The 15,400-nt window shown below is 47.1% G+C and overlaps 1 protein-coding gene across 4 annotated transcripts in view; it reads left to right on the top strand.

Annotated features, from left to right (window-relative positions):
- The window catches only part of ABI2 (abl interactor 2), a 304,672-nt gene that overhangs the window by 213,947 nt on the left and 75,325 nt on the right, over positions 1 to 15,400 (top strand). For all 4 annotated transcript variants that reach the window (XR_003942794.1, XM_030209247.1, XM_030209246.1 and 1 more), the window contains one exon: positions 8,457 to 8,615. Coding sequence is in view for 3 of the 4 variants with exons in the window: in XM_030209247.1 (XP_030065107.1) it covers positions 8,457 to 8,615 (159 nt within the window). In the remaining variant the exon portion in view is untranslated. The remainder of the gene's footprint in view (positions 1 to 8,456; positions 8,616 to 15,400) is intronic.

Genomic DNA, 15,400 nt, shown 5'->3' with positions numbered 1-15,400 from the left:
GAGCCTCGTGGTTTCAAATCTCGCAGGACTTGGAACTGTGTGACCAGCCCGAACATCACTGTGTGGCTCAAGATTAAAAAGATCTGAATTGAGGTGTACACATGGGAGACCCTACTTTTAGGCATCCAAGGTAGGGGGAATAGGTGCCAGACTCCCAAAAGTGTATGGCAGAGAGTGAGTGAAGGTGGGAAAAAGAGAAAGAAAGAAACACTAGGTGAAGACTTGGAAAGGGGTATAGAGGGTGAGGCTGGGTGAAGGCTGGGGAGAGAGAGACTGGATGAAGGCTTGGGAGCGAGAATAGAGGTGACCCAGGCCATGGTAATAAGTGAAACGGAGGCAATTGCCTCTTTTATTTGTCAAGGGGGCACTGTCACATAGGTGAGTCTGCTTTGGGAAGGGATTCTAGTGATTTACAGAGGTATCTTAAGGGACCAATTTATTTATTATCTCTTTATATAAAACGCACCGCCAACGTTCTATGAGGCAAACTTACCTAGCATTCCAAGTTAAGTTGTCATGGTCCAGATTAGTTTTCCACCATGAGTGCTTGCCCCGCCCACGTCTCACAACATGATGATGTTGGGGGCGGGGCTATGACACAACGAAACACCAGTTCCACCGCCCTCCGACGCTCCACCCCCCCCCCCCCCGACGCACACGGAAAAACAGCGACCTAAGCAGATCCTCCACCCCCCCCCACGAGTGCCGTCCGAACAGCTGATCCACCGCGATCACCACGGAGGGTAAGTCCAGCAACAAGGGGAGGGGGATGGTAAGGAACGCGCCTTGCTAGCGCCCATTTCATTGGCCCCAGAAACGGGCCTTTCTTACTAGTTTAGTTATATTTTATTTATTTATTTTAGCACATTTGATATACCGCTGAGGCCTTCACGTGGGCATACAACAGTTAAGTACAGTTTTCTGTACTAGTACTGTCCCTAATGTGCTCACAGTCTAAGTAGTATATATTGTACCTGGGACAGTGGAGGGCTAAGTGACTTGCCCAGGGTCACATGGGAGCTGCAGAGAGAATTGAACCCAGTTCCCCAGGATCTCAACCCACTGCCAACCATTAGAGCTACTACTGATCTGGGAAGGATTCCTCCCCCCCCCCCCCCCCCCGCCCCCAAACATTCGCTGGGGATAATGTTAGAGAGGTGGGGAAGGAGAATTGACTGTGATCTCAGATGTTGGCTTCTAGATTTAATGAAAAATTGTCAAGGTCTGCCCTATGGCACACCTTCCTGAAAATCCCCTACCTCCCTCAGGATTGGGGTAGGGTGGGGTTTAGGGGTGCCATGGTAGGCAAGTCACACAGGGTGCAATTACAGCTTGCTATAGCCCTGATACTGTTGGCCAGGTTTTGGGAGAATAAGGGAGGGGATGTTGTGCTGAAGCCACTGCTGGTAGGAAGAAGGGGATTGGGGAAAGGATCTATAGACTGCTCAGAGGAGGGAAGAGGAGAGAGATAGGAGTACAGGGTATGAGGAAGAGAGGCTGCTTAGCAGATGGTGGATAGAAAAAGGGAGCCAGTTGGGGATAGAGAAGGGGACTGAATATTGCTAGCTTGGAAGGGGAGAAGAGAGTTAGAGGATAAGTCCTGGACAGGAGGAGAGAATGGGATGTTTTACAGAGGGACAGAGGAATGTTGGGCAGTAAAAGAGAAGAGGATATGCTAGAGCTGTTGCTGTTAGGGCCAGCTGAAGCACTAGCCAGACTAAGGCCCAGATGTATCAACCATACTTTAAAAAAATCAAAAAACGTAAAAGTCCTTACTGAAGTTGAAAAAACGAAGAATGAACTAAAAACAGAAGTCCCACATGTTCGGTTCGGTATTTGAAAGTCGAATGTACTACAGAAGTGTAATCCCCGTCGTTAATCTGCCCGTAAAGCATGCGCAGAGCAGCCAAGCGTTATGCTGGCTGCTCTGCGCATGCCACAAACATCAAAACAAACAAAAAAAAAAACATGTTGAAAATAAAAGGGGCAAAGGCGCTCGTCAGGAGCGTCCTGTATGGACGCCCTTGCCCCCCCCCCCCCCCGAGGCCGCCGCTGCTCCCCGCTTCCGCATGTATTAAATAAAAAATAAAAACAAAAAAACCAAAGTTTAGCAGCCCCGCCCTCCTGAGCTCGTCGCCGCCGCTCTCCCCCTCTATCGGACCCCCCCTCCGCTTTACCGGCCCGCGCAGTGCCTCTCACCTCTGTGTGAAGGCGCTGCACGGGCAAGAACGGTTGATCGGCGATCAGTGCTGCTTTCTCCGATGTCCCTCTGTTCTTCCTGGGCCTTTGTTTTTATTTTTTATTTAATACATGCGGAAGCGGGGAGCAGCGGCGACCTCGGGGGGGAGGGGGCAAGGCCGTCCATACAGGACGCTCCTGACCAGCGCCCTTGCCCCCTCCCGGTCCTTTTTTGATTTTGTTTTTGTTTCATTTCTATTGTATGCAGAGGGAAGCGGGGAGCCACGTGTTTGTGTTGTTTATTTTGTTTTTAAACATGCCAGCTTGGAATTTTAAGGTGCAGGGGGAAACGGGGAGATGACAGCTCAGGCCTTAACGACAGGTCTGACCTTACGTTAAATTTATCACGGTAAATGATTCGTTGCAATTGTCAATATGGTTAGTGCATTCCGAATTGTCCACATTTCAATGGTAGTTACTCGTTTGCATTCTGTTTTCGTTAGCTGCTAGCATCGTCGGAAAATGGCCTTTAATGCATGCTATGGTTGAAAATTTCTTCGTTAAAGGGTCGTTAAGGTTTAGTGCATCTAGCCCTAAGTGATCAGCTAGGGTGGTAGTAAAGAGCAGTTGCAAAACAAAAAGGGTCCTGTTAGCCATACACACTCAGAATTATCACTGTGTACATGTACCAATAGGGAAGGTGGGCAATTTTCAAATAGCCCATTTACTTTTGGAAATTTGCCCTTATTGGAGGTAGCGTCTTTGCCCTCCTTTGTATAACCAGAACAGTAGAACTTTTGCACTGTTTTCAATTTGTAGAATGCTGTAAAGAGAGGGCTCATTGGTATTTTGTAAGAAGCATGAGTTGTTATGATTTAAGATTCTGAGCCGTTTTAGAATGCATAGCAGATTTTGGAAGAATTGATGTTTGTTTTAATAGTACAGAATAACCATTTGTGCCATATCTAAATGTTTGGCCAGAATATTTTTAGACTGGGAAACAAACAAATGCTAAATGTAAAAAAAACTTTCTGAGAAGAAACTTGATTGTTTCATTACTACTTGTTTTATTGTCTACCTCCATCATATAGAAAATTGTTGTCAGCAATTGTTTTACACTTATAGAACATACTAGTATGCCACATCATTGCAATTAATTTACTGCTTTTGATATTTTTTTGCATAAGTTATAAGCCTCTAAGATGTTGTCAATTTTAATGTTGAATAAGAAATTAAAATCTGTGCATTATAGTAGCATTTGTTCTCTATATACAGGGCTTTTAAACTTTTTAAATATGGATAATGAGGGATTAACTGGTTGCTTCAGGAATAAATAGTACCAAACGTGCCAGGTAATGATGTGGGAGCTTGTGCTTTGTCATGGAAGTTGGGCATGTGTGCTATTTCCTTTTTTGACAAGGCCTCAGAGCTTTCCAAACTATGAGTCAGAATCCCAGATAGGGTCACAAAACCTGCTTTTGGGGTGGTAACCTGGGTGAGCTTTCCATAAGTGCATCATTCTTTTGGATCTCCAGGGGTTCACACAATTTTATTTGGCTATGATCATGCGGTCACATTCACAAAAAGACTGAACACTGAACTAACCTGTATTTTCCTTTGATCGTGGTCATTATGGCTCTGCAGAAAAAAGTGCCTTGAGGCCCCAATGCTCAGAACTCCCGCAGTAAGCCAACAGCGCAGATACTATACCGTCAGAACAGTGCAGAAAATTACTTTGCCAGTGCTCAAAGGAAATGGTATGCAAATCATATGTGCGCTGTTAAAGCGAAAGCAAATTGGGTGTGTGTGTGTGGGGGGGGGGGGGATGTGCTTGGCGTATGCGCAGAAGAATTTTGCAGTAAGCCCAGCTCCTGTGTGCATGCGCCTGGCAAACCTTTTAGAATACATTAGTTTTAAAGGGACACTGCTGTGTCTGCCATCTGCAAACTGTGTGAGGATCCTACCACTTTCTTTTCTTATATAGATTAGGTGGTAAAGACGTATTTTTGTTGAATCTATCTGAAATCACGAACACACAATATTGTGTGTCATACTTTGTGTGTTTTTTTTCAGGTACATGTGAATATACTGTATATTGTTATATTGACTTTGTATACCGACATCCTATGACTAGTTTCAACAAAAACAATAAACTATATAACACACACACACACACACACACACACACACACACACACACACACACACACACACACACACACACACACACACACACACACACACACACACACACACACACACACACACACACACACACACACACACACACCACACACACACACACACACACACACACACACACACACACACACACACACACACACACACACATATATATATATATATATATGTATGATAAATAAATGACGAGAAATTCCACATCAAATTAAAGAAACTTACTTTCCAAGAGATGGTCATTCCCGAATCTGTGGTGGACAAAAAAACCCTTTTGAACTTCTACCAGCACCTGAAAATTTTATGTGACTAGGATGTCAGCAGTGGCATGGCAGAAGGTGGTTTTTGGGTGGCCCAGTGGGTAGGTTGGGTTCGTCTTTCTTCCCCTCCCCCTACCCACCACCATGAGCTTTAAAGATTAAATACTTTAGCTGGTGAAGATTCCTAGCCTGCCAGCCCATGTTTAGAAAAGCACAGCAATCAAAAGCAGCTCTCCAAGCCATTGACATGGTACCTCAGGCATGCGTGGTTTACATCCATGTTCAGTTCTCATGCATGAACTGAGTATGCCCATGGCAGTTTGGAGCACCACCACTGACTACCATGGTTTTCTGACAGTGGGTTCGATGGACTATGGATGAATTCGGTTGGTGCCGGCCCCCCCGAATCCCCACCAGCTATGTGAATGATGCATCTAGGGTTGCCAACTTTTTGCAAGATAGAACCCGGCACCTGCCATTGCCCTGCTCCACTTCTGTTCTGCCCCTTGTCACATTCCGTACCCGGGGGCTGGGAAGGGATAGTACAACAGCTTGCACTTTTCAGCCCCCAGTGAACCATAGCTCCCTCAGCAAACATATGTTTCCTCCATACAGTATTAAATCCAAAAATATATTCTGCATTCATAGAATCACTTGGCCTCTCCCCCAGCAATTGTTATATAGCAGAGCTAGGACATTCCCCATGAAACATGCTGTACAAGTATTTGTTTCTAATACAATCTCATTAATAGCAACATAAACCTTGTCAGCATATTGTGAAGTAATACAGAACTGTACAAGAATTCACTTAAGACCTAGAACAAATCTATCATTCAGGCATAACTTCCAAAACTCACATAACAAGGACCATACCTAGGGAAAGGAAGTGCCATAAATATGCAGTGGGCCCTAGAATATCATTACACCTATTGGGAATACTGAACAAACCAGATTACCACAGATCTTTACCTCTATGCTGGCCTCGGTCACTCACAAAACACACAGTCCTTCACCAAATACAAACTAGGTGACCATAAATTAATAGAAATATATAGACAAGAGTCAACTGAACCCCCCCCCCCCCCCAAAAAAAAAAACAAAAACTCTTGAATGCAGAACAACACCAGAAATTCCCCTGGTGCAGGTGTAAAGATAGCAGATGTGCAGGCCAGCACTTTGAGGGGAGGGATGCTACCAGGGCAATTGCTCTGTACTTCCAGTCCAGAGAGGGCAGGTGTCCCCTCCCAAATTTCTGACTTGGGCTTTGCACATTCCAAAAAGTGTCACATTCCAATCACTAAATAGAAAATAAAATTTTTTCTACCTTTGTTGTGTGGTCATTTTATTTTTATAATCATATTGTCCCAGTCTCTAGTTTCTGCATTCTTTTGTCATTTTTTTCCAGTTGTCTCCTGTTCATTTGACATATCTTCTCTCTCCATGTCCACCATCCATCTCCCTTCTGTGTCCCTTGTACTTCTGTCTTTCCCTCTGAGACAGGAGTAACCTTCTGTAAGTCTCCTGGGGGGTGGGGGGTGGGCCCTCGAGAAATCTTCCCCCCAGACAGGACCTCAGGCAAGAAAACCTCTGGCTACTAAATAAGTATTAGACATAATAAACGTTTATTCAAATAGTCAAAGCAGCCAATCAGTAATTATTGAAATATCAACAAATAAAATCCCAACAGAGTATAATATGTAGCAAATAAAAACAGAGTTTTCCCTGGGAGCTGTCAATATGTCCACCTGCTAGTGGACACACTGAGGCTTGCCATCCTCAGTTCTGTTTCCTCTTAAATACTGTTTTTTCTTCCTTTCTTCATTATCGTAATTATAATTACCCTTCCTAGCTAAATAATATGCTTCTTTCCAGACTGTTCTATTTCCTTTTATGGTGAGTCCTGTTCCAGCACTTTCTACCATCTTTCAACTTCTATAATTTATTCTCTAATAGCATGAACAGTTTAAAGCCTCTCATAAAAAGTATAAAGTTTTCATTAGATAATGGTTAGTGTGTCCACACCCTCTTGCTGGAGTTAGTTACTTCTCCTTTTGATTGTTTATCTGGATACTGCAGGTGTCCTTAGTCATAGGAGTCTCTGAGGCATATTTTCAAAGCACTTTGGGAGGCTAAGTTCCATAGGTTTCTATGGAACTTTGGGAGGCTAAGTGCTTTGAAAATGAGCCCGTCTGGCTCCTAGTTGCTGACCAGCAATTTATCACAAGTTAGCATAGGCCAAATGTCAAACCACAAATTTCTACTGCCTTAGAAAGGGTAGTTACCAGAAAAAATACATTTATAGCTGTCTTGCAACTTTTAAGTCTGTTCCCAGCTCAAGAAAAGCAAAATAGCTATATTAAAATAAAACTAGAAATATGGAGGGTTTGCACCTTTCCATGGGCTCTGTGATATACACCCTGTCCTTATCCTCCCCCGTGTACAACATCTCACCTCTGTGTCCTTGCTCTTATCCTCCCCCATGTCTATCACCTCACCTTTGTGATCCTGCTCTTATTCTTCCCCGAGTCCAGTATCTCACCTTTGTGACCCTGCTCTTATCTTTCCCCATGTCCAGAATCTCCCCCATTTCTTCCTTCATGTACAACATGCTCTGCATTGTTTTTCCTTGTGTCCAGAATCTTTTCTCATTCCTTCCCTCATGTCTGTCATCCCCTCTCTGTGTCCAGTCCTTCCCTGCATCCATTCTTTCCCCCATTCCTTCCCTCATGTCCAGCTTGCCCTGTATCCTGTCCCTGCCTGTGTCTGGAATTTTCCCCCCATTCCTTCCCTTATCCAGCAAACCCTGTGAGCAGTCATTCCAGAAATTGAAAATCTTCCACCATTTCTTCCTTCATAATCGGCATGCCTTCTTTATATCCTGTTCCTGCCAGTGTCAAGTATCCATTCCCCTTCCCCATTATTTCATGTCCAGCATTCCTTTCCTATATCCCCCACCTCCAATCCAGCATCTTCTCTTTATTTCTATGTCCTTCTCTGTGTCCTTATTCTCCCTTCTTGTTCCCTGATACTTCTTTAAAATGTTCCTGTCCCCCACAACAGCTCCCTCCCCTCAGCCCCCTTTCCCTTACCTGCAGTTGCCACTGGATCACCCAACAATTCAGCAGCGATATAATCTTTAGAAGTCAGTGCGGGACCTCTGAGGTGCATCATGCTGATGGCTTTGTAGCGTCCCACCCTTACAAGAATAGGAAGTCTGTGTTTTAGTGGGGTGGGATGCTGCAGAGCCATCAGCACAATGTGGTTGGGAGGTCCCATGCTGCTTTCTAAGGATTGCATCCTCGCTGCAGGTTCTCGGGCAGCCAGATGCACGCTGCAACAGCAGTGGATGAGGGAGGAGTTCAGGAGGGAGAGCGACCTGTTTGGCAGTCTTCTAAAAACTGGCACTTAAAAGTGGCTGGGTTTTTGTTTTGCAAGGTAGGCCGGCCACTGCTGGGTGGGTCTGGGCCTGGGACAAAAGTGGATGGGCCCAGGCCCACCTGTGGCTATGCCCCTGGATGTCATACGGAAAGGTTGTTAGGGACACATACACACACCTAATAAAAATGCTAATAGAAATGGTATGTCTGTGTGACTTGTACCACAGTGACACTAAAATCCCAAATTATTCTGTTACTGATGATAGACAATAAAATTATTCTTGTGATGTCAACTAATTGTGCACTATCAGTTTCAATATTGTGTTGCCTTAGAGAAATAATGTGTGTTCATATTTGGAGTTGTTGTGTTACTTTTCATTTTGAACGTTGCTATGAAGAAGGAAGATTTTTGGTGTTTTGCTAATCTGAGTTTTCATAATCTCAGGCCACCCTGTGCAGTTCTACAGTATGAACAGACCTGTGACTCGGCACAACCCTCCAACAATAGGAGGCTCCTTGCCCTACCGGCGTCCCCCATCGATCACATCCCAGCCAAATCTTCAGAACCAAATGAATGGAGGGCCCTTTTTTAGCCAGAACCCAGGTAAAAGCGTGCTTTTCTACTATTTATTTATTATTATTATTTTTTATTTACTATATTTATATCCTGTCTTTATCCAAGATGGTTAACAATGGTCATATATATAGTCTTAAACAATCATCACATACATAGACTTAGGTAGCAGTTGTAGTCAAATGATACATGGTCATTCAACTGAATGCGACTGAAATGAAGGAAAGAAAAGACAAAAAAGAAAATTTTTAAAAAATAAATAAATTTCTTTTTAAAATTAAGTTAAAGGGCCATACAGATACGTCCTCGTGTTGCTGAAAAGGCCTTTACAAACATGAGTTTTTAGCAGTCACTTGCATCCAGGTAGAGCGTTCCACGAGGATGGGACAGTGATAGAGAAGGCCTGTAGTTTTGTCTCTACGTAGGTATATGACTTCGTGGGAGGTAAACGGAGCTGGTGTGACATCTCGGATCTCAGAGCTGTTTTCGGTTTATATGATTGCAGGGTATTGTGAAAGTAGGCTGGGACAGTTTCATATATATATTGATGCATCAGTACAAGAGTCTTGAATTGAACTCTGTATGTTACAGGAAGCCATTGTAATTTTTTTAAATGTTTGAGTGATGTGTTTGGACTTTGGTATTTCGGTGATCAATCACACAGTTGCATTTTGGATAATCTGTAGAGCTTGGATTCGGTATGATGGTATACCCAGAAATAGAGAGTTACAGTGATCAATTTTTCCTTGTCATCAAGCAGATGAAGCCATTACGTATGGGTTATGTCCATCAACCAGCAGGGGAGATAGAGAGCACTCAAACTTTCACAGTGCCCTCTTGGCCAGCTAGCTCCACTGCCTCTTCAGTATTCTCTATCTCCCCTAGCAGGGTGGCTGCAGCTTGTTTGAGCTCCAGAAAAATCTGCCGGGAGGTGGTTCCTGGCTTGCCAGTTGTTAACCGGGGTGTTGGAGGCTATAGCAGCTTCACTTTAAAGGCACATAGGTTAGCCCTTTCCCTGCCTTACCCATACCTCTGTGGTTGTGGACATATTGCCTTGTTTTCCCTGTCCTTTCCCACCAACAGTGGATGCAGGCATATAGGTTCGCCCTTTCCCTGCCTTTCCCACTCATCTGAGCCTCTGGAGTCTTCAATACCTCTGCTTTCCTCACAGCTTTAAAAAAAAAAAAGAACAGAGGTTTTTGACCTGATTTTCAGCAGGATCGTAGTTGTACACTAGATCCTTTGAGATAAGAGTGTTTTCCAACTCCTCCGGGGTGGGCCCGCGATCGGGGCGATTTTGGCGCAAAACCGCCATTTTGGATTTTACCGCCGTTTTTCGGCGATGGCTGCGGACAATGTAAAGCGCTGTTCCACTTGTGGCAAGTGCAAATCAGCAGCAGGGCTCTGTAAATCGTGCTGTACTGGCGTAGGAGCCGGCCCGAGCATGGCGAGCGATGTTTCTTCCCGCTCTGAGCTGGCAGCGGGCGCCATTTTGCTTACACCGCATGGCGCGGCCTCCGTGGACACGGAGAGACCTGAGCCGGGTGGGGCACCTCGAGATGAGGTTATTTCAGGAGTGGCTGGCACCGGACAGGATTTGGGTGCCCCGGGTGAGATTTTCTCCCCGGATTTTGTGCTTTTGCTGCATAAAGCATACATGATGAAAAGAGCCCTTCCTCAGGGGTTGCCTGAGGCTCCTCTGATTGCCCCCCCCCCCCCCCCGATGGATTCTGGCCTGGGACTGCCCAGTGAGGTTTTTTTCCCGGATGCTTGGCCTAAAGATAAGCGCAGAAGGGTTAATTCCCCTTCAGATTGTGGTGCACCTTTTTCCCCCCCCTTGGTCGGGGTGTGAGGATTCGGAGAACTCTGACAGACGTTCTTGGTCTGAGGAACCAGAGTCAGGTGCGGATTTACCACAGGATCTGGATGAGCCCTCCGCGGTGAGGATTTTCCACCGTGATGAGCTGCCAGCGCTTATTTCAGATACCCTGCAGGCCCTCTCGATTGAAGATCCTGACAGTGGCATGGCCTCCTCGGGTAATCCCAGGATGGCTAGTACCAAGAAAGCTGCTCGGGCCTTCCCTTTGCATGACTCCATCCTAGAGCTTATTTCGGCTCAGTGGGCTGACCCCGAGGGACCTTTGAGAGTTTCCAGGGCTATGGGGCAGTTATACCCTCTGCGTGAGGGGCATTTGGCTCGTTTTCAAATGCCTTCAGTGGATGCCCTAGTCACTGCAGTGACAAAGAGAACTACCCTCCCTGTTGAAGGAGGTGTTGCCCTGAAGGGATGTTCAAGACCGTAGGCTGGAAACAGCATTGAAACGGTCCTTTGAAATTACAGGTCTCACTGTTCGGGCGTCTGCATGCAGCTGTTATGCTGTGAGAGCCTGCCTAGCTTGGCTGCAACAGGCAGTGGCTCAGCCCGGAGATGGAGCGGAGCCCTTCTTGGATGTGGCTCCGCGGATGGAGGTGGCCTTGTCCTTTCTGGCTGATGCCCTTTATGACCTTGTCAGAGCTTCGGCTAAACAAATGGCAGTAGCAGTGGTGGCTCGCCGTCGTCTGTGGCTACGACACTGGGCAGCGGACATGGCCTCTAAGCAAAGGTTGGTGAAGTTGCCTTTTCAAGGACTTCTCCTATTTGGTGAGGAGTTGGAGAAAATTGTGAAAGGCCTGGGTGATCCTAAACCCCAGCGCTTGCCCGAAGATAGGCAGAGGCCTTCCTCTAAGGGCCAGGCGGTCCACTCCTCGTACAGACCTCGCTTCCGTGAAGCTAGAAGGTACCGCCCGGGGCGTTCTGCTGGGTTCACTTCACGTGCCCGTGGTCAGCAGAGGAACTCCTTTCGCTCGGACAAGCGTTCCGCAGCCGGTGGCTCAAGACCAGGAGTTCAGGGGCGACCCTCTCAATGATGGTGCGCCGGCCCTCTCCTCGATGCTTGTCATCGGAGGACGGCTTTCCCTCTTTGCCGAGGAGTGGGCCAAGATTTCCTCAGATCAGTGGGTTCTGGACCTGATCAGAGATGGATACAGAATAGAATTCAACGCCCCAGTAAGAGACGTGTTTGTGGAGTCCCGATGCGGTTCTGCCGTCAAACGGGCGGTGGTGGAGGAGACTTTGCAAGGTCTGATTCTGTTAGGGGCTGTGACCCCGGTGCCTCCCGCCGAGCAAGGCTGCGGCCGATACTCCATCTACTTTGTGGTGCCGCGAAAAGGTGGGTCCTTTCGCCCTATTCTGGACTTAAAAGAAGTGAACAAGTCCCTGAGAGTGCGGCATTTCCACATGGAATCCCTGCGCTCCGTCATTGCGGCGGTACAGCCAGGAGAGTTTCTCACGTCTCTAGACCTGAAAGAAGCTTACTTGCACATACCGATTTGGCCCCCGCACCAGAAGTTTCTGAGGTTTGCGGTGTTGGGAAAGCATTTCCAGTTCAGGGCCTTGCCTTTTGGCCTCGCCACAGCTCCCCGAACCTTTTCGAAGGTAATGGTGGTAGTAGCTGCTTTTCTCAGGCGAGAGGGTATCAGGGTTCACCCGCACCTAGATGACTGGCTCATCAGAGCAGACTCTGCAACAGAGAGCTTACAAGCTACAGCCAGAGTGGTCTCAGTACTGCAATCTCTAGGCTGGGTCGTCAATATGGCCAAAAGTCACCTGACCCCTTCTCAATCTCTAGAATTTTTGGGGGCCAGGTTCGACACAGTCTCGGGCTATGTGTTCCTACCCGAGCTAAGGCGGTGCAAGCTTCAGAATCAGGTCCGTCTGCTCCTGAGGATGCCCCGCCCGCGAGCTTGGGACATTGTCCAGCTGCTGGGATCGATGACAGCCACGATGGAAGTGGTACCCTGGGCGAGAGTGCACCTGAGACCTCTACAGTATTCCCTACTCCGGAGATGGTCTCCTATTTCTCAGGATTACCAATGCAGACTTACTTGGCTCCCTGCGGCCCGACTCAGCATGGAGTGGTGGCTCTCGCACAGCATGCTGCAGCGAGGAATGCCGCTGACGCTCCCCGTTTGGTGCCTAGTGGTAACAGATGCCAGCCTGAAGGGCTGGGGCGCACATTGCAAGGGGAAGCATGCCCAGGGTCTATGGACACCCGAGGAGTCAGAGTGGTCCATCAACCGCCTAGAGTTGAAAGCGATGTTTCAGGCGCTTCTGGCCTTTCAAGTGACCCTGGAAGGATTGGCTGTCAGAGTGATGTCGGACAACACGACAACGGTGGCCTATATAAATCGACAAGGCGGAACACGGTGCAGAGCACTAGCCGCGCAGGCCGAACTGATTTGCCACTGGGCCGAGCTGCATCTTCAGTGTCTGTCGGCAGCTCATATTGCAGGTCAGAGCAATGTGCAGGCCGATTATCTGAGCAGGCATCAGATCGATCCAGCAGAATGGAATCTGGCAGACGAAGTATTCCTGCAGATCTGTGCCAAATGGGGCAAGCCCGTGATGGATCTAATGGCGACAAGTGCCAATACCAAAGTCTCGTGCTTCTTCAGCAGACGGAGAGATCCTCGCTCGGCGGGGTTGGATGCCTTGGCTCAACCCTGGCCTCCGGGTCTACTTTATGTGTTTCCCCCATGGCCCTTGATAGGGCGCCTGCTCTTGCGGATTCGGCTGCACCCAGGAGAAGTGGTCCTCATCGCCCCGGATTGGCCAAGGAGACCTTGGTATGCAGACCTCCGACAGATGCTCCTGGAGGCTCCTCTGCCGTTACCTCTGGTACCGAACCTGTTGACTCAGGGACCGGTAGCCATGGAGGACGCTGGCCGCTTTGGTCTTACAGCATGGCTATTGAGAGGGCGCAATTGAGGGATAAAGGTTATTCCAATAAAGTTATTTCCACTCTCCTGCAAGCCCGCAAGCGGTCCACTTCCGTGGCTTATGCCAGGATTTGGTGCCTGTTTGAGTCTTGGTGTGCTTCCAGAGCCATTGCTCCAATGCGGGCTCCTGTCTCGCCGATTCTGGACTTTTTGCAGGAAGGTGTACAAAAAGGCTTGGCCTATAATTCCCTGCGGGTGCAGGTGGCAGCGTTGGCCTCCCTTCGTGGTAAGATGGAAGGCGTGTCTTTGGCTGCTCACCCAGATGTGGCACGGAGGGGTGCTTCGGCTCCGACCTCCAGTGCGAGCACCCTGTCCAACTTGGAACCTGGGGCTAGTTTTGAAAACCCTGCAGGCATCTCCTTTTGAGCCGCTTCGGCGAGCATCGGAGAAAGATTTGACACTGAAGGCCGTTTTTCTGGTGGCCATTACCTCGGCGAGACGGGTGTCAGAGCTCCAGGCGCTGTCCTGTAGAGACCCACCCTATCTAGGGATTGCTTTGTCACATCCCATACGTAATGGCTTCATCTGCTTGATGACAAGGAAGGGAAAATTAGGTTCTTACCTTGGTAATTTTCTTTCCTTTAGTCATAGCAGATGAAGCCACGAGCCCTCCCTGTATGATTGTCTGTATGCTGTGAATCTGTTTTTCAGGTTCTGTTCTAATTTCCTGAAGTTCCTTCCTTGGGAGAAAGTTGGAAAACAATCTTCAGGATTCATGTTCAGTTTAAATTTAGGAGGATGTGTTCATTCCCTCCAGTGTGTTGGGAGGATGTGTGATTCCCTCCAGGAGGCGTGTGTGTTCCCCTCCAGTTCTATAAATAGGAGGATGAGTTCATTCCCTCCAGTGTGTTGGGAGGATGTGTGATTCCCTCCAGGAGGCGCGTGTGTTCCCCTCCACTTATACAATAAGGAGGATGAGTTTATTCCCTCCAGGAGGATGTGCATTCCTTCCTTTATGAGTTCATGCCCTTGTGATGGGCCATCGTTCGCTGTGAGGAAAGCTCTTGTGATTCCCATTGCGGTTTGCCATACTGCTTTGGAAGCTTCAAATACTGAAGAGGCAGTGGAGCTAGCTGGCCAAGAGGGCACTGTGAAAGTTTGAGTGCTCTCTATCTCCCCTGCTGGTTGATGGACATAACCCATACGTAATGGCTTCATCTGCTATGACTAAAGGAAAGAAAATTACCAAGGTAAGAACCTAATTTTCCCTTGTCAGTTCCAAGCTCTGTATAATTGTCTGAAAGTCATATGGTGTGACCATACCTTTCAAGTTGCTCAGCACGTGAGGTTGAAAGAAGGAAGTTGAAATCATATAGTTGATATGTTTTTGCATTGACAAATTGGTATCTAGGAAAACTCCTAGACTATAGACAAAGGGCTTCAAGATTACTTTTCACCTTGATATTCATACGTTTTTGGTAGAGATGAGTCAAGGGTCCTACCTACATACATTATTTGTCTTTGCAACATTTAAGGACATTTTTGCCTGCTTCATCCAGTCAACGATTCTGTCAAAAATATTTTTCATTTGTACAAATAAATCCTGATCATGGTTTTTAACAGGGATAACGAATTGTACATCATCTGCGTATATTCTATTCGATATGTATAGAACTTGGAAGACATCTCCCAGAGACACCGTAAATAAGTTAAGGAGTGGTGGAGTGGCCTAGTGGTTAGAGCACCGGTCTTGCAATCCAGAGGTGACCGGTTCAAATCCCACTTCTTCTCCTTGTGATCTTGGGCAAGCCACTTAACCATTCATTGCGGCAGGTACAAACTTAGATTGTGAGCCTTCCTGGGACAGAGAAATATCCAGAGTACCTGAATGTAACTCACCTTGAGCTACTACTGAAAAAGGGTGAGCAAATTCTAAATAAATAATAAATAAATACTGCCAATAGGGCTGAACCTTGCAGTATGCCACACATGATTTCAAAAGCTAGTGGAGACAGAGTTCCTGTATTTTAACATGAAATTTTCTTCTCTGCAAGTAC

This window comes from Microcaecilia unicolor, chromosome 7, assembly GCF_901765095.1.
Source record: "Microcaecilia unicolor chromosome 7, aMicUni1.1, whole genome shotgun sequence".
NCBI lineage: Eukaryota > Metazoa > Chordata > Amphibia > Gymnophiona > Siphonopidae > Microcaecilia > Microcaecilia unicolor.
The sequence above is the reverse complement of the archived record's forward strand: the minus strand, read 5'-3'. Positions and strand labels throughout refer to the sequence as shown.